Raw genomic sequence first — 22,901 nt, forward strand, 5'->3', positions numbered from 1 at the left:
CAATGTTTACGCGTTACATGCTTCAGCGGTCCCGTTCTGTGAGCTTTGTGGCCTACCACTTTGAGGCTGAGCCGTTGTTGCTCCTAGACGTTTCCACTTCACAATAACAGCACTTACATTTGAGCGGGGCAGCTCTAGCAGAGCATACGTTTGACGAACTGACTTGTTGGAAAAGTGGCATCCTATGACGGTGCCACGTTGAAAGTCACTGAGCTCTTCAGTAAGGCCATTCTACTGCCAATGAGATTGCATGGCTGTGTGCTCGGTGTTAATACACCTGTCAGCAACAGGTGGGGCTGAAATAGCCGAATCCACAAATTTTAAGGGGATTCACTATACACACAAAAGTATCTCAATAGTCAGCAGAATCGCCCATTCGTATGGTTTAAATAACATGGGTAATATCGGAGTGGTGTAAATTGATATTTAGATAGACTTCCACATTTATTGAATTTTTATTTAACTAGGCAAGTCAGTTAAGAACAAAATCTTATTTACAATGACGGGCCTATCCCGGCCAAACCCGGACGACGCTGGGCCAATTGTGCGCCGCACTATGGGACTCCCAATCACGGCCGGATGTAATACAGCCTGGATACGAACCGGGGACTGTAGTGACGCCTCTTGCACGGAGATGCAGTGCCTTAGACCGCTGCGCCACTCGGGAACAACCCAGCCTCTAGAACAACCCAAACCATGAAGACTGCTTCATTGAAGAGTGAGCTTGACAAATGTGTAGGGCAGGGCTGTCCAACCCTGTTCCTGGAGACCTACCCTCCTGTAGGTTTTCCTTCAACCCTGTTCCCGGAGACCTACCCTCCTGTAGGTTTTCACTCCAACCCTGTTCCCGGAGACCTACCCTCCTGTAGGTTTTCACTCCAACCCTGTTCCCGGAGACCTACCCTCCTGTAGGTTTTCACTCCAACCCTGTTCCCGGAGACCTACCCTCCTGTAGGTTTTCACTCCAACCCTGTTCCCGGAGACCTACCCTCCTGTAGGTTTTCACTCCAACCCTGTTCCCGGAGACCTACCCTCCTGTAGGTTTTCACTCCAACCCTGTTCCCGGAGACCTACCCTCCTGTAGGTTTTCACTCCAACCCTGTTCCCGGAGATCTACCCTCCTGTAGGTTTTCACTCCAACCCTGTTCCCGGAGACCTACCCTCCTGTAGGTTTTCCTTTCAACCCTGTTCCCGGAGACCTACCCTCCTGTCAGGTTCCAACCCTGTTCCCGGAGCTACCCTCCTGTAGGTTTTCACTCCAACCCTGTTCCCGGAGACCTACCCTCCTGTAGGTTTTTCACTCCAACCCTGTTCCCGGAGACCTACCCTCCTGTAGGGTTTTCACTCCAACCCTGTTCCCGGAGGACCCTCCTGTAGGTTTTCACTCCAACCCTGTTCCCGGAGACCTACCCTCCTGTAGGTTTTCCTTTCCAACCCTGTTCCCGGAGACCTACCCTCCTGTAGGTTTTCCTTTCAACCCTGTTCCCGGAGACCTACCCTACTGTAGGTTTTCCTTTCAACCCCAGTTGTAACTAACCTGATTCAGTTTATCAACCAGCTAATTATTATAATCAGGTGTGCTAGATTATGGTTGGAGAAAACTTACAGGACAGTAGATCTCTAGGAACAGGGTTGGAGTGAAAACCTACAGGACAGTAGATCTCTAGGAACAGGGTTGGAGTGAAAACCTACAGGACAGTAGATCTCTAGGAACAGGGTTGGAGTGAAAACCTACAGGACAGTAGATCTCTAGGAACAGGGTTGGAGTGAAAACCTACAGGACAGTAGATCTCTAGGAACAGGGTTGGAGTGAAAACCTACAGGACAGTAGATCTCTAGGAACAGGGTTGGAGTGAAAACCTACAGGACAGTAGATCTGCAGGAACAGGGTTGGAGTGAAAACCTACAGGACAGTAGATCTGCAGGAACAGGGTTGGAGTGAAAACCTACAGGACAGTAGATCTCTAGGAACAGGGTTGGAGTGAAAACCTACAGGACAGTAGATCTCTAGGAACAGGGTTGGAGTGAAAACCTACAGGACAGTAGATCTCTAGGAACAGGGTTGGAGTGAAAACCTACAGGACAGTAGATCTGCAGGAACAGGGTTGGAGTGAAAACCTACAGGACAGTAGATCTCTAGGAACAGGGTTGGAGTGAAAACCTACAGGACAATAGATCTCTAGGAACAGGGTTGGAGTGAAAACCTACAGGACAATAGATCTCTAGGAACAGGGTTGGAGTGAAAACCTACAGGACAGTAGATCTCTAGGAACAGGGTTGGAGTGAAAACCTACAGGACAATAGATCTCTAGGAACAGGGTTGGAGTGAAAACCTACAGGACAATAGATCTCTAGGAACAGGGTTGGAGTGAAAACCTACAGGACAGTAGATCTGCAGGAACAGGGTTGGAGAGCCCTGGTGTAGGGGAATCTCTCTTTATCACGGTGTGGATACAGTATGTAGGTCTACCTGGTCACTTGTTAATTCTTATGGAGACCAGAGGCTGTAGTGACTGGGTTTAACCAGTCAGCACCGTGTGGTTCATTCTTATGGAGACCAGAGGCTGTAGTGACTGGGTTTAACCAGTCAGCACTGTGTGGTTCATTCTTATGGAGACCAGAGGCTGTAGTGACTGGGTTTAACCAGTCAGCACCGTATGGTTCATTCTTATGGAGACCAGAGGCTGTAGTGACTGGGTTTAACCAGTCAGCACCGTATGGTTAACTCTTATGGAGACCAGAGGCTGTAGTGACTGGGTTTAACCAGTCAGCAAATGAAATGAAGCTTTTCATCCTGGTGCAGAATAAACCAGGGCAGAGTAGCACATCTGGGTTCAAACACTATACGATATCATTACCAACACTATTCCATATCATTACCAATACTTCAGCTGTGACTGAGTTTGGAACTAAAAGTGTAAACCCTGCCTATCTGGCACAAGCAAACATTGTTGAATAGTCTTTGAACCCAGGTCTGTAGAGTAGAGACCAATCATGAATCTCTCCCCGTTTCCCTGCAGAAATCCACCATTGACATGTAATTAAATAACATGAGATCTGGAATGAAGTCTCCCTCCCCGTAGGTCTCCTCTTGGTGGAGCCGGCGCCGTTGGTATCGTCTCAGGAAGTTACACTTTTACAACATGTCCTCCTCCAATCAGAAGCAGTAGAACATGTTCTCCTCCAATCAGAAGCAGTAGAACATGTCCTCCTCCAATCAGAAGCAGTAGAACATGTCCTCCTCCAATCAGAAGCAGTAGAACATGTCCTCCTCCAATCAGAAGCAGTAGAACATGTTCTCCTCCAATCAGAAGCAGTAGAACATGTCCTCCTCCAATCAGAAGCAGTAGAACATGTCCTCCTCCAATCAGAAGCAGTAGAACATGTTCTCCTCCAATCAGAAGCAGTAGAACATGTTCTCCTCCAATCAGAAGCAGTAGAACATGTTCTCCTCCAATCAGAAGCAGTAGAACATGTTCTCCTCCAATCAGAAGCAGTAGAACATGTTCTCCTCCAATCAGAAGCAGTAGAACATGTTCTCCTCCAATCAGAAGCAGTAGAACATGTTCTCCTCCAATCAGAAGCAGTAGAACATGTTCTCCTCCAATCAAACAGAACATGTTCTCCTCCAATCAGAAGCAGTAGAACATGTTCTCCTCCAATCAGAAGCAGTAGAACATGTTCTCTCCAATGTTAACAAGAGCATTGAACATTTCTTCTGAAGTGCGTATTCCCCAAACTCTTGTATTCTGAATAAAAGTCTAAGTTCAAAACGGTTGGAGGAAGTGAAGCGAAGCTTCAATTGTTTCATTAAAAAGAATGACGATGTATTTGACACCTATGTGTTGTAAATAGTTATAATTGTTCTATTACAAAACACACGACACTAGCAGTTTAAAAAAATTACAATTCCAGAAAGTGTGCTTTCATCCACAATTGTTATTTCATTTTACAATCATTAACAAGACTATTGTACACTTTTCTACACCTGCGTATCGTTTCCCCAAAGCTTGTAAAAAGCAGATAAAACATCCAACGTTATTCATACATTTTTTTGGGTTGTTTTTTTAACAATGTATTTTTTTGTGTGTCATTTACATTTTTCACAGAGCAACTCGGCAAACAGTGGAACAAAAGCATTGATAGTGACGGGTCAGTGCAAAAAAACTGCATTTTAAATCAGAGAGAAAGATCAAGAGAGAGGAGGGGAAGAGAGAACTGCCATTTTTCTGTTGTTGTTGTTGTTGAAAAAGCACAATGCCTGTATTCATAAAGGGTCTCAGAGCAGAAATGCTGATCTAGGATCAGTTTAGTCTTTTAGAACTTAAATCAACAAGCTTAAAGACCACAGGTGGGACTCCTACCGAGAAGCTTCAAGATAACAGGTGGGACTCCTACCGAGAAGCTTAAAGACCACAGGTGGGACTCCTACCGAGAAGCTTAAAGACCACAGGTGGGACTCCTACCGAGAAGCTTAAAGACCACAGGTGGGACTCCTACCGAGAAGCTTAAAGACCACAGGTGGGACTCCTACCGAGAAGCTTAAAGACCACAGGTGGGACTCCTACCGAGAAGCTTAAAGACCACAGGTGGGACTCCTACCGAGAAGCTTAAAGACCACAGGTGGGACTCCTACCGAGAAGCTTAAAGACCACAGGTGGGACTCCTACCGAGAAGCTTAAAGACCACAGGTGGGACTCCTACCGAGAAGCTTAAAGACCACAGGTGGGGGACCACCTACCGAGAAGCTTAAAGACCACAGGTGGGACTCCTACCGAGAAGCTTAAAGACCACAGGTGGGACTCCTACCGAGAAGCTTAAAGACCACAGGTGGGTACCGAGAAGCTTAAAGACCACAGGTGGGACTAAAGAACACAGGTGGGACTACCGAGAAGCTTAAAGAACACAGGTGGGACTCCTACCGAGAAGCTTAAAGAACACAGGTGGGACTCCCTACACAGGTGGGAAGCTTAAAGAACACAGGTGGGACTCCTACCGAGAAGCTTAAAAAGAACACTTAAAGGTGGGACTCCTACCGAGAAGCTTAAAGAACACAGGTGGGACTCCTACCGAGAAGCTTAAAGAACACAGGTGGGACTCCTACCGAGAAGCTTAAAGAACACAGGTGGGACTCCTACCGAGAAGCTTAAAGACCACAGGTGGGACTCCTACCGAGAAGCTTAAAGAACACAGGTGGGACTCCTACCGAGAAGCTTAAAGACCACAGGTGGGACTCCTACCGAGAAGCTTAAAGAACACAGGTGGGACTCCTACGAGAAGCTTAAAGAACACAGGTGGGAAGCTTAAAGAACACAGGTGGGACTCCTTAAAGAACACAGGTGGGACTCCTACCGAGAAGCTTAAAGAACACAGGTGGGACTCCTACGAGAAGCTTAAAGAACACAGGTGGGACTCCTACCGAGAAGCTTAAAGAACACAGGTGGGACTCCTACCGAGAAGCTTAAAGACACAGGTGGGACTCCTACCGAGAAGCTTAAAGAACACAGGTGGGACTCCTACCGCTTAAAGAAGCTTAAAGAACACAGGTGGGACTCCTACCGAGAAGCTTAAAGAACACAGGTGGGACAGGTGGGACTACCGAGAAGCTTAAAGAACACAGGTGGGACTCCTACCGAGAAGCTTAAAGAACACAGGTGGGACTCCTACCGAGAAGCTTAAAGAACACAGGTGGGACTCCTACCGAGAAGCTTAAAGAACACAGGTGGGACTCCTACCGAGAAGCTTAAAGATAACAGGTGGGACTCCTACCGAGAAGCTTCAAGATAACAGGTGGGACTCCTACCGAGAAGCTTCAAGATAACAGGTGGGACTCCTACCGAGAAGCTTCAAGAACACAGGTGGGACTAACAGGTAAAGAACACAGGTGGGACTCCTACCGAGAAGCTTCAAGATAACAGGTGGGACTCCTACCGAGAAGCTTCAAGATAACAGGTGGGACTCCTACCGAGAAGCTTCAAGATAACAGGTGGGACTCCTACCGAGAAGCTTCAAGATAACAGGTGGGACTCCTACCGAGAAGCTTTAAGAAAAGAGCTGGATGATGGAATCAAAGGGCTTTCACCACCACAGAAGAAGAAGCAGTACCAAGGGCTTGGACACATTTCCATACAACATAAACTAATGTACATCAACAATAAAGAAAGATCAGGTTGTTATTTTCTTCTTTCTCTAAAGTGAAACAAAATGAAGCCTTCAGACGGCTCACCCCATCATGCACATTATCCTCGCAAAAAAAAAGTCCTAAATAAAATCTGGGGTATGAGTGTTTATGATTTATAATTTAGTACGGTCTGTTGGTTTGTGTTCATTTGAGAGGGGTGGGGACAGTGTGTGAGTGTATTTCACACTAGTGTGTTAGAAGTCCATCTGCTAGTTTGTAGAAAGACAGAGGAGAGGCAGATTCATTCCTTCCATGTTCTCTTCATCACTCAGAGGTCTCATATGGATGGGTCAGGAGGGGGTGTCAGAAGTCTCATATGGATGGGTCAGGAGGGGGTGTCAGGAGGGGGGTGTCAGAGGTCTCATATGGATGGGTCAGGAGGGGGTGTCAGAGGTCTCATATGGATGGGTCAGGAGGGGGTGTCAGAGGTCTCATATGGATGGGTCAGGAGGGGGTGTCAGAGGTCTCATATGGATGGGTCAGGAGGGGGTGTCAGAAGTCTCATATGGATGGGTCAGGAGGGGGTGTCAGAAGTCTCATATGGATGGGTCAGGAGGGGTGTCAGAAGTCTCATATGGATGGGTCAGGGGGGGTGTCAGAAGTCTCATATGGATGGGTCAGGGGGGGTCAGAAGTCTCATATGGATGGGTCAGAAGTCTCATATGGATGGGTCAGGGGGGGTGTCAGAAGTCTCATATGGATGGGTCAGGAGGGGTGTCAGAAGTCTCATATGGATGGGTCAGAAGTCTCATATGGATGGGTCAGGAGGGGGTGTCAAGTCTCATATGGATGGGTCAGGGGGGTCAGAAGTCTCATATGGATGGGTCAGGGGTCAGAAGTCTCATATGGATGGGGGGGGGGTCAGAAGTCTCATATGGATGGGTCATGGATGGGGGGGGGTCAGAAGTCTCATGGATGGATGGGTCAGAAGTCTCATATGGGGGTCAGAAGTCTCATATGGATGGGTCAGGGGGGGTCAGAGGTCTCATATGGATGGGTGGGTCAGGTCTCATATGGATGGGTCAGGGGGGTCAGAGGTCTCATATGGATGGGTCAGGGGGGGTCAGAGGTCTCATATGGATGGGTCAGGGGGGTGTCAGAGGTCTCATATGGATGGGTCAGGAGGGGTGTCAGAGGTCTCATATGGATGGAGGAGGGGGGTCAGGAGGGGGGGGGTGTTCAGAGGTCTCATATGGATGGGTCAGGGGGGGTCAGAGGTCTCATATGGATGGGTCAGGGGGGTCAGAGGTCTCATATGGATGGGTCAGGGGGGTCAGAGGTCTCATATGGATGGGTCAGGGGGTGTCAGAGGTCTCATATGGATGGGTCAGGAGGGCGGGCCAATGAATGAATATTACAGTATAAAGAATGGTATATAAGCACATTGTTTCATAGAGGGAGAAGTGTAGTGAGTAAAGTGGATGATGACTCAGAGGGAGAACAGCAGTCTTCATGTCATAAGGAGGGAGATGAGAGGGGAAGCAACATTCCTGGTTGCTTAAGGGGGGAAAGGGGGAGTAAGTTGGGACGTGGGGGGGGTAAGTTGGGACGTGGGGGGTTAAGCGGATGAGCAGCAGCCCCCCGCGGCCGTGGCGGCTTGAGGGTCATCGTCCACGATCTGTACCCCCCTTCGTGATGTCGTTGACTGACTGGCTCCGTTACCCTTCGCCCTCTCCTCTGCTTGGGCCGTCTCCATCATTCCTGTCAACAAAAGGGAGACGAGAGGGAGAGTCAGTACTGTGGGGAGACAAAGTCCTACCAACAAAAGGGAGATGAGAGGGAGAGTCAGTACTGTGGGGAGACGAGAGGGAAGAGTCAGTACTGTGGGGAGACGAGAGGGAAGAGTCAGTACTGTGGGGAGACAAAGTCCTACCAACAAAAGGGAGAAGAGAGGGAGAGTCAATACTGTGGGGAGACGAGAGGGAGAGTCAGTACTGTGGGGAGACGAGAGGGAAGAGTCAATAGTGTGGGGAGACGAGAGGGAAGAGTCAGTACTGTGGGGAGACAAAGTCCTACAGACGAGAGGGAAGAGTCAGTACTGTGGGGAGACAAAGTCCTACCAACAAAAGAGAAGGAGAGTCAGTACTGTGGGGAGACGAGAGGGAGAGTCAGTACTGTGGGGAGACAAAGTCCTACCAACAAAAGGGAGATGAGAGGGAGAGTCAGTACTGTGGGAGACGAGAGGGAGAGTCAGTACTGTGGGGAGACGAGAGGGAGAGTCAGTACTGTGGGGAGACGAGAGGGAGAGTCAGTACTGTGGGGAGACGAGAGGGAAGAGTCAGTACTGTGGGGAGACGAGAGGGAAGAGTCAGTACTGTGGGGAGACGAGAGGGAGAGTCAGTACTGTGGGGAGACGAGAGGGAGAGTCAGTACTGTGGGGAGACGAGAGGGAGAGTCAGTACTGTGGGGAGGGAGAGTCAGTACTGTGGGGAGACGAGAGGGAGAGTCAGTACTGTGGGGAGGAGAGGGAGAGTCAGACTGTGGGGACGAGAGGGAGAGTCAGTACTGTGGGGAGACGAGAGGGAGAGTCAGTACTGTGGGGAGACTGTGGGGAGAGGGAGAGTCAGTACTGTGGGGAGACGAGAGGGAGAGTCAGTACTGTGGGGGAGACGAGTGGGGAGACGAGAGGGAGAGTCAGTACTGTGGGGAGACAGTACTGTGGGGAGGGAGAGTCAGTACTGTGGGGAGACGAGAGGGAGAGTCAGTACTGTGGGGAGACGAGAGGGAGAGTCAGTACTGTGGGGAGACGAGAGGGAGAGTCAGTACTGTGTGGGGAGAGTCAGTACTGTGGGGAGACGAGAGGGAGGGAGAGGGAGAGTCAGTACTGTGGGGAGACGAGAGGGAGAGTCAGACTGTGGGAGGAGGGAGAGTCAGTACTGTGGGGAGACGAGAGGGAGAGTCAGTACTGTGGGGGGGAGACGAGAGAGGAGAGTCAGTACTGTGGGGAGACGAGAGGGAGAGTCAGTACTGTGGGGAGACGAGAGGGAGAGTCAGTACTGTGGGGAGACAAAGTCCTACCAACAAAAGGGAGAAGAGAGGGAGAGTCAATACTGTGGGGAGACGAGAGGGAGAGTCAGTACTGTGGGGAGAAGAGAGGGAGAGTCAGTACTGTGGGGAGACGAGAGGGAAGAGTCAATAGTGTGGGGAGACGAGAGGGAAGAGTCAGTACTGTGGGGAGACGAGAGGGAAGAGTCAGTACTGTGGGGAGACGAGAGGGAGAGTCAGTACTGTGGGGAGACGAGAGGGAGAGTCAGTACTGTGGGGAGACGAGAGGGAGAGTCAGTACTGTGGGGAGACGAGAGGGAGAGTCAGTACTGTGGGGAGACGAGAGGGAGAGTCAGTACTGTGGGGAGACAAAGTCCTACCAACAAAAGGGAGAAGAGAGGGAGAGTCAATACTGTGGGGAGAGAGAGGGAGAGTCAGTACTGTGGGGAGAAGACTGTGGGGAGGAGAGTCAGTACTGTGGGGAGACGAGAGGGAGAGTCAGTACTGTGGGGAGACTGTGGGAGAGGGAGAGTCAGTACTGTGGGGAGACGAGAGGGAGAGTCAGTACTGTGGGGAGACGAGAGGGAGAGTCAGTACTGTGGGGAGACGAGAGGGAGAGTCAGTACTGTGGGGAGACGAGAGGGAGAGTCAGTACTGTGGGGAGACGAGAGGGAGAGTCAGTACTGTGGGGGGACGAGAGGGAGAGTCAGTACTGTGGGGAGACGAGAGGGAGAGTCAGTACTGTGGGGGACGAGAGGGAGAGTCAGTACTGTGGGGAGACGAGAGGGAGAGTCAGTACTGTGGGGAGACGAGAGGGAGAGTCAGTACTGTGGGGAGACGAGAGGGAGAGTCAGTACTGTGGGGAGACAAAGTCCTACCAACAAAAGCTGAAAGTCCTTACAACCAAGAAAAGCCAAACATCCTACAAACAAAAAGCTTTATAAGTCCAATCTACAAAATTCAGAAGTCCTACCAACAAAAATCAAAGTCCTACCACTGTGCCATTATAATATAATAGTTTCAAGTATTTTATTTTTGTCTGAACCGGAGCCATTACATTCATCATCACTATTCTTCCATAACATGTGAGAACGGCTGCTTACTTTTACACAAGTCAAGGAACAGTTCTTCTATCCCCTTGTTTAGTTTGGCTGATGTGTGATAGTGTTTTGCTCCCACCGACTCTGCATACCTGTGGAGGAGAGGAATCCACAGAGAAAAACACACCGATCCGTTAGAACCAATCACCATTCCATTGTCAACACTCACAGACAAAATGTGCGTTTTAGTTATCAATATTCCGACCAAATCACCATTCAATTACATCAACGTTCACATAACAAAAAGAAGGCTGTGGACTTCATGTTTAGACACCGTTATGAAGAGGTATTGCCAAAGCAGTACAGCACCATAAGCTGATAGGACTGAACACCCCCTGCTGTACAAGGTCTCTCTACGGTACAGTTACAGGAGAAGAGTGACAAAACAAACCCTTCTGCCTCTTCAACTGATACATGTCTCTCCTTCTCCAGATCTACTTTATTACCTAAGAGAAGAACAAAGAGGATGTATTAGTTTAGAGATCACATACGGTATAATTAAACATTAGCACCACCAACTGTACGTCTAGTAGATTGAAGGCACACTTGATTTAACCAGGAAGAGACCATGGAGGTTAGAACCCTCTCATGTGATGGGGGCGTGACTGCAACAGTTACGTTTATCTTGACAGCGTTAGTTTAACTCATGATCTACAATGCAGAAGTCAATGACCACCACACACAATTACACCAAATTGCATTTTATATTTTTGTTCAGTGTGTGTGTGTGTGTGTGTGTGTGTGTGTGTATACACACACTGAACAAAAATATAAAATGCAACATGTAAAGTGTTGGTCCCATGTCTCAACAGCTGAAATAAAAGAACGCAGAAATGTTCCACACTGACAAAAAGTGTATCTCTCAAATTTTGTGCACAAATGTATTTACATTCCTGTTAGTGAACATTTCTCCTTTTCCAAGATAATCCATCCACCTGACAGGTGTGGCATATCAAGAAGCTGATTAAACTCCATGATCATTACATAGGTGCACCTTGTGCTGGGGACAATAAAGGGCCAGTCTAAAAAGAATTGCAGTTGTCACACAACACAACGCCACAGAAGTTAAGTTTTACGGAAGCGTGCAATTGGCACCAGCCATTACCAGGGGATTGAATGGTAATTTCTCTACCATCATTTCTGTCTGTAATAAAGCCCTTTTGGGAGAAAAAATACATTTTGATTGCTCAGTGGATGGGCCCGGCTCCCAAGTGGGTGGGCCTACGCCCTCCCAGGCCAACCTATGGCTGGACCCCTGCCCAGTCATGAGAAATCCATAGATTAGGGCCTAATGCATTCATTTCAATTGACCAAATTCCTTATATGAATTGTAACTCAGTAAAATCGTTGCATTAATATTTTTGTCATTTTCCCCCCTCATTTTTGTGAGGAAAATACATTTCCCACAGCAGTTAGTCTAGCTAGTTAAGATGAGATCCCATAAAATCGGTTGACCAATATGTGATTATTATTATTATTATTATCTGACTCTGCAGGTCATTTATGAACGTTTGAACATCTTGGCCATGTTCTGTTATAATCTCCACCCCTCAGAGCCTGGTTCCTCTCTAGGTTTCTTCCTAGAGAGGAACCACTAGAATGCAATGCAGATTCCTTCTACACCTGCATTGCTTGCTGTTTGGGGTTTCAGGCTGGGTTTCTGTACAGCACTTTGTGACATCGGCTGATGCAAAAAGGGCTTTATAAATACATTTGATTGATTGACCAATATACATTTATTTTATATATATATCCACAGCTAAAGCGCAGATATTATATACATAGAATAAACAAATCCGTCTGAAGAGGGCGCTCTATGGACTGCTCACTGAGCATCGTTCAGCTCAACGTCACAACGTGAGAAAGAGTAGTCATATGGTGGCTTGACAGTGAGTAGTTTGCCACAGCCAGCGACAGCATAGTTGAATAAGTAAATAAAGTACACTTCACCAAGTAGCCCTGTCCTCATCACATCTTTCACTTCGTTAACGTTAGTTAGCCTAGCTAGCCTGCAAGGTAGTTAGCCTAGCTAGCCAGCAAGGTAGTTAGCCTAGCTAGCCAGCAAGGTAGTTAGCCTAGCTAGCCAGCAAGGTAGTTAGCCTAGCTAGCCAGCAAGGTAGTTAGCCTAGCTAGCCAGCAAGGTAGTTAGCCTAGCTAGCCAGCAAGGTAGTTAGCCTGCATCTCAATGCCTAGGTTGTGAACAGTGCAGTTTCAGATTGACTTTGAGACCTTGTTTATTAGTGTGCTTGTGGTGTTTCAGCAGACACCTCTGCATTCTTATGCACTGCCATAGATAGATAGGTACAACTTAAATATTTGTCTAAGAAGGTAAACTGAACAACGGTTTTGTATTTACTTTCGTATTTATTTAGGATATAGTAGCTTTTTGGTGGTTATCTTGTAAACAACAAATAAAATGGTTCTTAAATGATGCGTTATTTTTAATATTTAGTTAAGAAATCATAATTTGGAGTTAATAAACCTCTAGAACACAATTTGTGAGAAAAAAAGTGTTTTTCATGCCACATCTAAAAACCAATATCAAAATCAGTGACTTTTGCCTCCCTAAAATCAGTATCGGACCCATAAATCCCATACGGGGCCGGGCTCTAGTTAAGCTATCACATAAATATTGAGGAGGATGTCACCACAACAATATCAACAAGTATCTACTCCATGCAACTCGTCCTGCATTTGAAAGGTTCCCTAGCTGCTGGTCGGAGAAGACTGAACGTCAGGGTTGAAAGTTGTAGGCTTTGACATCGGAGAAGACAGTGGGTTGAAAGTTGAACTGTTCATCCACCTCTGGCCGTCAGGGTTGAAAGACTGACTGGACGTGTGAAAGTTGGCTTTGACATCGGAGAAGACTGAACGTCAGGGTTGAAAGTTGTAGGCTTTGACATCGGAGAAGACTGAACGTCAGGGTTGAAAGTTGTAGGCTTTGACATCGGAGAAGACTGAACGTCAGGGTTGAAAGTTGTAGGCTTTGACATCGGAGAAGACTGAACGTCAGGGTTGAAAGTTGTAGGCTTTGACATGTCAGAGGGAGAGAGCAACGGGATGTGTCTGAAGCACATTTAGCTGTCCGACAGATGGTCTTATGTGACTGAAATTTGGAGGCAAGAGAATATCAGAGACAAACAAAGTACACTGCTCAAAAAAATAAAGGGAACACTAAAATAACACATCCTAGATCTGAATGAATGAAATATTCTTATTAAATACTTTTTTCTTTACATAGTTGAATGTGCTGACAACAAAAATCACACAAAAATTATCAATGGAAATCAAATTTATCAACCCATGGAGGTCTGGATTTGGAGTCACACTCAAAATTAAAGTGAAAACCCACACTACAGGCTGATCCAACTGATGTAATGTCCTTAAAACAAGTCAAAATGAGGCTCAGTAGTGTGTGTGGCCTCCACGTGCCTGTATGACCTCCCTACAACGCCTGGGCATGCTCCTGATGAGGTGGCGCATGGTCTCCTGAGGGATCTCCTCCCAGACCTGGACTAAAGCATCCGCCAACTCCTGGACAGTCTGTGGTGCAACGTGGCGTTGGTGGATGGAGCGAGACATGATGTCCCAGATGTGCTCAATTGGTGCTCGATTCAGGTCTGGGGAACGGGCGGGTCAGTCCATAGCATCAATGCCTTCCTCTTGCAGGAACTGCTGACACTCCAGCCACATGAGGTCTAGCATTGTCTTGCATTAAGAGGAACCCAGGGCCAAACACACCAGCATATGGTCTCACAAGGGGTCTGAGGATCTCATCTCGGTACCTAATGGCAGTCAGGCTACCACTGGCCGCCCAAAGAAATGCCACCCCACACCATGACTGACCCACTGCCAAACCGGTCATGCTGGAGGACGTTGCAGGCAGCAGAACGTTCTCCACGGCGTCTCCAGACTCTGTTACGTCTGTCACATGTGCTCAGTGTGAACCTGCTTTCATCTGTGAAGAACACAGGGCGCCAGTGGCGAATTTGCCAATCTTGGTGTTCTCTGGCAAATGCCAAATGTCCTGCACGGTGTTGGGCTGTGAGCACAACCCCCACCTGTGAACGTCGGGCCCTCATACCACCCTCATGGAGTCTGTTTCTGACCGTTTGAGCAGACACATGCACATTTGTTGCCTGCTGGAGGTCATTTTTCAGGGCTCTGGCAGTGCTCCTCCTCCTCCTCCTCCCGCTACCTCCTACAAAGGCGGAGGTAGCGGTCCTGCTGCTGGGTTGTTGCCCTCCTACGGCTTCCTCCACGTCTCCTGATGTACTGGCCTGTCTCCTGGTAGCGCCTCCATGCTCTGGACACTACGCTGACAGACACAGCAAACCTTCTTGCCACAGCTCGCATTGATGGTCCATCCTGGATGAGCTGCACTACCTGAGCCACTTGTGTGGGTTGTAGACTCAGTCTCATGCTACCACTAGAGTGAAAGCACCACCAGCATTCAAAAGTGACCAAAACATCAGCCAGGAAGCATAGGAACTGAGAAGTGGTCACCACCTGCAGAACCACTCCTTTATTGGGGGTGTCTTGCTAATTGCCTATAATTTCCACCTGTTGTCTATTCCATTTGCACAACAGCATGTGAAATGTATTGTCAATCAGTGTTGCTTCCTAAGTGGACAGTTTGATTTCACAGAAGTGTGATTGACTTGGAGTTACATTGTGTTGTTTAAGTGTTCCCTTTATTTTTATGAGCAGTGTATATAATAGACTCCCTCCATCCTGGCAATATTATAATTAAATTATTAGGATTTATATTTAATTGCAGGGCCCCGTAACTAAACTAAATTCTCCGCGCCACTTTTTATTTTTTTTAACCTTTATTTAACTAGGCAAGTCAGTTAAAGAACAAATTCTTATTTTCAATGACAGTCTAGGAACAGTGGGTTAACTGGCCTAGGAACAGTGGGGTTAACTGGTCTAGGAACAGTGGGGTTAACTGGCCTAGGAACAGTGGGGTTAACTGGCCTAGGAACAGTGGGGTTAACTGGCCTAGGAACAGTGGGGTTAACTGGTCTAGGAACAGTGGGGTTAACTGGCCTAGGAACAGTGGGGTTAACTGGCCTAGGAACAGTGGGGTTAACTGGTCTAGGAACAGTGGGGTTAACTGGCCTAGGAAGGAACAGTGGGTTAACTGGCCTAGGAAGGAACAGTGGGTTAACTGGCCTAGGAAGGAACAGTGGGTTAACTGGCCTAGGAACAGTGGGTTAACTGGCCTAGGAACAGTGGGTTAACTGGCCTAGGAATAGTGGGTTAACTGGCCTAGGAACAGTGGGTTAACTGGCCTAGGAACAGTGGGTTAACTGCCTGTTCAGGGGCAGAACGACAGACTTGCACCTTGTCAGCTCGGGGAATCGAACTTGCAACCTTTCGGTTACTAGGCCACCCCCGCCCCTAACCACTAGGCCACCCCCGCCCCTAACCACTAGGCCACCCCCGCCCCTAACCACTAGGCCACCCCCGCCCCTAACCACTAGGCCACCCCGCCCCTAACCACTAGGCCACCCCCGCCCCTAACCACTAGGCCACCCCGCCCCTAACCACTAGGCCACCCCGCCTCTATCCACTAGGCCACCCCCGCCTCTATCCACTAGGCCACCCCCGCCTCTAACCACTAGGCCACCCCGCATCTAACCACTCCCAAGGCCACCCCGCCTCTAACCACTAGGCCACCCCGCCTCCTAACCACTAGGCCACCCCGCCTCTAACCACTAGAACAGGCCACCCCGCCTCTAACCACTAGGCCACCCCGCCTCTAACCAAGGCCACCCCGCCTCTAACCACTAGGCCACCCCGCCTCTAACCACTAGGCCACCCCCGCCTCTAACCACTAGGCCACCCCGCCTCTAACCACTAGGCCTCCCCCCGCCTCTAACCACTAGGCCACCCCGCCTCCCCCCTAACCACTAGGCCACCCCGCCCTAACCACTAGGCCACCCCCCTCCCCCTAACCACTCTGTAGGCCACCCCGCCCCTAACCACTAGGCCACCCCCGCCCTAACCACTAGGCCACCCCCGCCCCTAACCACTAGGCCACCTGCCCCGCCTCTATCCACTAGGCCACCCCCGCCTCTATCCACTAGGCCACCCCGCCTCTAACCACTAGGCCACCCCGCCTCTAACCACTAGGCCACCCCGCCTCTAACCACTAGGCCACCCCCGCCTCTAACCACTAGGCCACCCCGCCTCTAACCACTAGGCCACCCCGCCTCTAACCACTAGGCCACCCCCGCCTCTAACCACTAGGCCACCCCGCCTCTAACCACTAGGCCACCCCGCCTCTAACCACTAGGCCACCCCCGCCTCTAACCACTAGGCCACCCCCCGCCTCTAACCACTAGGCCACCCCCGCCTCTAACCACTAGGCCACCCCGCCTCTAACCACTAGGCCACCCCGCCTCTAACCACTAGGCCACCCCGCCTCTAACCACTAGGCCACCCCCCCGCCTCTAACCACTAGGCCACCCCGCCTCTAACCACTAGGCCACCCCCGCCTCTAACCACTAGGCCACCCCGCCTCTAACCACTAGGCCACCCTACCCAAGATCGATCCATTTACAGGGTGAAATGTGACAAACAATAAAATAAGTGTTGAAAAGTGAAAAGTTAGCTATGGTCTGCAATAACTTACCTACTATACATAAACAAATCTCATTCCCCAACATTTTCCTCAATTCTTTGACCCAGTTTTTCACCTACAAAGCAAAAACATTAAATTTCAGATCGATTTACAGTTCAAGAAAACAACATTTCAACATTAGAACACAGAGACACCGATGCAAATTAAATATGAATATCAAAAGAAACCATTTTCCATAATAATACATCTTGACATTTCTATGTAACTCATTTTTTAAATGATGTTCTTCTCTCCAGAGGCTGTGTTCCTAATAACACCCTGTTTCCCTATGGGCCCTGGACAAATGTAGTGCACTGTATAGGGAATAGGGTGCTCTTTGGGACACGGCTCTCCACTGTTCTCCCTGAGGAGATCATAGCCACCTTCTGGAAAGAGTCCTCATCTGTGATGTCATAGACCAATATGGCTCCGTTGGAGTCTCTGTAGTAGATGGGACCTAAGGCGTGGAAGCGCTCCTGACCTGCTGTATCCTGGGGTGGAGAGGGAGAGAGAGAGAGAGAGAGAGAGAGAGAGAGAGTCCACTGTTCAAGCCTCTGGAAAAAGACTGTTTGACATGGACAGTGACTGGCTACAGATTGGTGGCGAGAACAACATTACATTACAAGAAGGAAGAAACACCTGCAAGTCAGACTGATTCAGACAATTAATGTCAACTATGCATCTCTCCCTGCCTGCAACAGACTGACTCAAATCAGAATGGATGCCGAATTCCTGTTCCTATTGCATCAAATGAGGCAGGACCATATGTTATAGGACAGAGAGATCACTGCAGGACCATATGTTATAGGACAGAGAGAGATCACTGCAGGACCATATGTTATAGGACAGAGAGAGATCACTGCAGGACCATATGTTATAGGACAGAGAGAGATCACTGCAGGACCATATGTTATAGGAGAGAGAGAGATCACTGCAGGACCATATGTTATAGGACAGAGAGATCACTGCAGGACCATATGTTATAGGACAGAGAGAGATCACTGCAGGACCATATGTTATAGGAGAGAGAGAGATCACTGCAGGACCATATGTTATAGGACAGGGAGAGAGATCACTGCAGGACCATATGTTACAGGACAGAGAGAGATCACTGCAGGACCATATGTTATAGGACAGAGAGAGATCACTGCAGGACCATATGTTATAGGACAGAGAGAGATCACTGCAGGACCATATGTTATAGGAGGAGAGAGAGAGAGATCACTGCAGGACCATATGTTACAGGAGAGAGAGAGAGAGAGATCACTGCAGGACCATATGTTACAGGACAGAGAGAGAGATCACTGCAGGACCATATGTTACAGGACAGAGAGAGATCACTGCAGGACCACATCATTTCTTCGAGGAGGAACAGGAAGTCAAAGCAGATGAAGGGATCTACATCCTGTTCCCCATATGAGCTCTGGTCAAAAGCAGTGCACCATGTAGGGAACAGGATGCCATTTGGGACCCAGAGGAGTGTCCGACACACAGAGAGAGAGAGAGAGCAGGCCTTACCCAGATGGCCAGGTTCACCCTCTTCCCTGTGATGTTGAGCTTCTTGGTGAGGAAGGACGCCTGGAAGAGACAAAACACATTAGTCTTGTGTCTGGAGAAACACACACAGTAACAGGCCCTGTTTTAACTGACAGTATTAACTAGATTCAGCTCCTATCAACAAGGTGCTGTGAAGAAACACGTACGACTCAGGGAGGAACAGGGGCAGGCATCAGCTGAGACACGGGCCCTGGTGAACAGGGACAGCCAACAGCTGTGCCACGGGCCCTGGTGAACAGGGACAGGCGTCAGCTGTGACACGGGCCCTGGTGAACAGGGACAGGCGTCAGCTGAGACACGGGCCCTGGTGAACAGGGACAGGCATCAGCTGAGACACGGGCCCTGGTGAACAGGGGCAGACATCAGCTGAGACACGGGCCCTGGTGAACAGGGGCAGACATCAGCTGAGACACGGGCCCTGGTGAACAGGGGCAGACATCATCTTTTATTATTATTCGACCATGCTGGTCATTTATGAACATTTTAACATCTTGGCCATGTTCTGTTATTGCGTAATCTCCAGGTCCATGCGCGTTCCATTTCTTAAGAGGAGAAACCAAACTGCCATGAATGATTTATCATCGATAGATATGTGAAAAACACCTGAAAAACACCTTGAGGATTGATTCTAAACAACGTTTGCCATGTTTCTGTCGATATTATGGGGTTAATTTGGAAAAAAGTTTGCGTTATAATGACTTAATTTTCAGGTTTTTTCTTACCTAAACGTGATGAACAAAACAGAGCGATTTGTCCTTCACAAATAATATTTTTGGAAAAACTGAACATTTGCTATCTACTGAGTCTCCTCATTGAAAACATCTGAAGTTCTTCAAAGGTAAATGATTTTATTGGAATGCTTTCTTGTTTTTGTGAAAATGTTGCATGCTGAATGCTAGGCTTAATGCTATGCTAGGCTATCAATAGACATCATCTTTTATTATTATTCGACCATGCTGGTCATTTATGAACTTTACACAAATGCTTGTTTAGCTATGGTTCAAAAGCATATTTTGAAAATCTGAGATGACAGTGTTGTTAACAAAAGGCTAAGCTTGAGAGCTAATATATTTATTTCATTTCATTTGAGATTTTCATGAATAGTTAACGTTGCGTTATGGTAATGAGCTTGAGGCTATAAATAGGATCCCAGATACGGGATTGCTCGTCGCAACAGGTTAAGACATAAAGAGATTCCATAATGAAGAGTTCTGTTGAGAAATGAAGGCGGAATAGGAAGACAGTTGTATGGGTGTTCTACTCAGGAAAGGCTAGGCAGTAACTTTATAATTCACCCGACCGTCAGAGGAAAGATTACCAGAAAGGAGATCCTCATTTCTTTCTCAGACTGACATCTCAGCATCTGCCTGCCTCGGAGCTTTAGATTTTTACAAGAACTGACAGTTGGAGAGAGAGAGAAACAGTGAGAAACAGATAATGAGTTTTAAAATAGCTCAAAACAGCATGAAGATACAACAACATCTGCTAATGTCATTAAGGCCCAGCCAGATATACTAGGCTATCTGAGGACACATTGCATCACCGCTCTCAGTCCACAAGCACATGATCACAATCAGGTGTTGCTCAGCAGGGTTCTAGAATTCCAGTCAGTCCCCTGTATCCATGGTAACCAGATAGTACAACAGAACAGTCGAGTAGTCTAATCCAGGAATACCTGAGGATACTGATGGGATTACTAGGTCTTGTTAAAACACTGAGGAGCAGCGGTGCTAGCTGCGTCACTACAGACCCCGGTTCGATTCCAGGCTGTGTCGCAGGCGACCGCGATCCGGGAGACCCATGAGGCGGAGCACAATTGGCCCAGCGTCATCCGGATTAGGGGAGGGTTTGGTCACATGGGCTGTCCTCGTCCCATCACGCTCCTCGTGGCGGGCTGAGGGAGATGCACAGTTGTCAGCTGTACGGTGTTCCCTCCGACACATTGGTGCGGCTGGTTTTTGGGTTAAGCGAACATTGTGTCAAGAAGAAGTGTGGCTTGGCGGGGTCGTGTTTCGGAAGCCCTGCGGCTCTCGACCTTCGCCTCTCCCGAGTCCGTACGGGAGTTGCAGCGATGGGACAAGACCAACTACCAATTGGCACGGGCCCTGGTTAAATTGGATACCCCGAAATTGGGGAGAAAAAGGGGTAAAAAAAAAAAATGGAATTAAAAATACATTGGGGAGCATTTAGATGTAGTTTTTATTTGGATACAGATTCCTAACTAATGAATGTCAGGGAAAGTAGTCTGAAGACGAAGCCTACTGTGTGAGGTATGACAGCCAGGGTCAATTATTGACCATCAGTGTTCAGTTCATACATGACGCAACACCTCTCAAATGTTGACCTGTCGCTATGGTTTTTCTTTCTGCAGCTATAAAGACAACACAGACCAGGCCATTTCCACACGCTTCACCCAGGCATCCAGATGCCCAGTTAGGGTAGAGACATGTTCAAAATGTGCCTTGGTGGAGGAGGGCATAAAGACAGACTCTCTGCCTCACAACTAAACCAGTTACCTCTAAAGCATCTCGTTCTCCTCCAAGACAGAAACTAACAACGAAAGTTTAAAAAAAAAGGTGTGAACTCAGACAACATACCACATCACAATCACAGGCAGACTTTCTCCAGCAGGAGGGTATTTTTACCCAGCATCCTTAGCGTCTAGACCTGACCAAGATCTATAGTCGGCTCTGGGCAGAGCTAATGGCCTGGATGTCTGCCTGGAGCCTCGGTCTCTCAGCCAGGACCAGCCCATTGATGACTGACTGACCAATAAAAAAGCTTTTGTCTGCTCTGAAGAGGTGGAGACTAACAGAGGAATAAATAAAGTGCCCTGAGGAGAATTGGGGTCTGAGGGAGAGAGACAAAGAGCTCTGACAGAGAGAGAGAGAGAGAGAGAGAGAGAGAGAGAGATGAGGTGAGACCAGGGTCGGACCTCTTATCAGGCAAGATTGACAAGGTCGACATTTTCTGAGCTCAACTGACCAAGACACATTCCCAAACACATAAAACCTCACATAATTCTGCCCAAAAACAATGACAATTTCTCTCAACCAGTGGCATATTGGCTTTTTTAGGTGAGCGCGGATGTCGCCCGGTGATAAGAAGTGCCCACTTTGTCAAAGGCAGGGGCATAAAATATTTATCTTGTCCCTTCCCAGCATGCTGTTGGAGAGATCGGTCGCTGCAGCTTTCCACCAACACCACGACAAAAAAAACTAATCTAACATCAATCATGTAGCAGATATAGGATACGGTAGAAAGAGTATGCGGCATGTTCTGTAGCCTTCAGACTGGAGATAAAATGGACGACAAAGTAACGAGACTGAAACTTTTAGAAATCAGCGGTTTCAAGTTTTGTATCCGTACATTTTTTTTAACGAGCTGATCATAGCGAAAAAGAAAATACTTGTGCATTTCTCGCTGTGTAAACAACATTACAAATAGACTCAGGATATATCTCCTCCTGATAAAGTCAGGTAGCTGATATTCAGAGTTTAAATAGCCAGATTGATTAGACACAGGAATCAGGACTAATGAAGCCAATGCAACGACCTGTTTTTACAGACGGTGGGCCTAACACACGGATGAGCATTCACATGAGCATTCACACACGGATGGGCATTCATAACATTCCACATGAGCATTCACACACGGGTGGGCATTCATAACATTCCACATGAGCATTCACACACGGATGGGCATTCATAACATTCCACATGAGCATTCACACACGGATGGGCATTCATAACATTCCACATGAGCATTCACACACGGATGGGCATTCATAACATTCCACATGAGCATTCACACACGGATGGGCATTCATAACATTCCACATGAGCATTCACACACGGATGGGCATTCATAACATTCCACATGAGCATTCACACACGGGTGGGCATTCATAACATTCCACATGAGCATTCTCACACGGGTGGGCATTCATAACATTCCACATGAGCATTCACACACAGATGGGCATTCATAACATTCCACATGAGCATTAACACAGATGGGCATTCATAACATTCCACATGAGCATTCACACACAGATGGGCATTCATAACATTCCACATGAGCATTCACACGGATGGGCATTCATAACATTCCACATGAGCATTCTCACACGGATGGGCATTCATAACATTCCACATGAGCATTCACACACGGGTGGGCATTCATAACATTCCACACGAGCATTCACACACGGATGGGCATTCATAACATTCCATTGAGGGCCGATGTCACAGTATATGTTCTGTCCCACTCCTCGCCCCTACCTGGGCTCGAACCAGGGACCCTCTGCACACATAGACAACAGCCACCCTCGAAGCATCGTTACCCATCGCTCCACAAAAGCCGCGGCCCTTGCAGAGCAAGGGGAACAACTACTTCAAGGTCTCAGAGCTAGTGACGTCACCGATTGAAACGCTATTAACGCGCA

The 22,901-nt window shown here is 48.1% G+C and overlaps 1 protein-coding gene and 2 long non-coding RNA genes across 3 annotated transcripts in view; 1 reads left to right on the forward strand and 2 right to left on the reverse strand.

Moving 5' to 3' along the window:
- Positions 1–3,843: 3,843 nt before the first annotated feature.
- On the reverse strand, positions 3,844–4,829 carry LOC135572752 (uncharacterized). The gene is made up of 2 exons (XR_010464462.1): positions 4,738–4,829; positions 3,844–4,700 (listed from the first exon to the last, which is right to left on the reverse strand). It is a non-coding gene; the product is annotated as an uncharacterized LOC135572752 (long non-coding RNA).
- An 880-nt stretch (positions 4,830–5,709) lies between these two features.
- Positions 5,710–6,242, forward strand: LOC135572834 (uncharacterized). The gene is made up of 2 exons (XR_010464497.1): positions 5,710–5,824; positions 5,885–6,242. It is a non-coding gene; the product is annotated as an uncharacterized LOC135572834 (long non-coding RNA).
- A 1,196-nt stretch (positions 6,243–7,438) lies between these two features.
- The window catches only part of rab21 (RAB21, member RAS oncogene family), a 43,738-nt gene continuing 28,275 nt past the window's right edge, over positions 7,439–22,901 (reverse strand). The window contains exons 2-7 of the mRNA XM_065021291.1: positions 18,416–18,475; positions 17,281–17,388; positions 16,910–16,973; positions 10,658–10,712; positions 10,270–10,358; positions 7,439–7,882 (exon numbers count right to left, since the gene is read on the reverse strand). Coding sequence (XP_064877363.1) covers positions 7,740–7,882; positions 10,270–10,358; positions 10,658–10,712; positions 16,910–16,973; positions 17,281–17,388; positions 18,416–18,475 — 519 coding nt within the window. The 3' untranslated portion in view covers positions 7,439–7,739. The remainder of the gene's footprint in view (positions 7,883–10,269; positions 10,359–10,657; positions 10,713–16,909; positions 16,974–17,280; positions 17,389–18,415; positions 18,476–22,901) is intronic.

Source organism: Oncorhynchus nerka, linkage group LG8, assembly GCF_034236695.1.
Source record: "Oncorhynchus nerka isolate Pitt River linkage group LG8, Oner_Uvic_2.0, whole genome shotgun sequence".
Lineage (NCBI taxonomy): Eukaryota > Metazoa > Chordata > Actinopteri > Salmoniformes > Salmonidae > Oncorhynchus > Oncorhynchus nerka.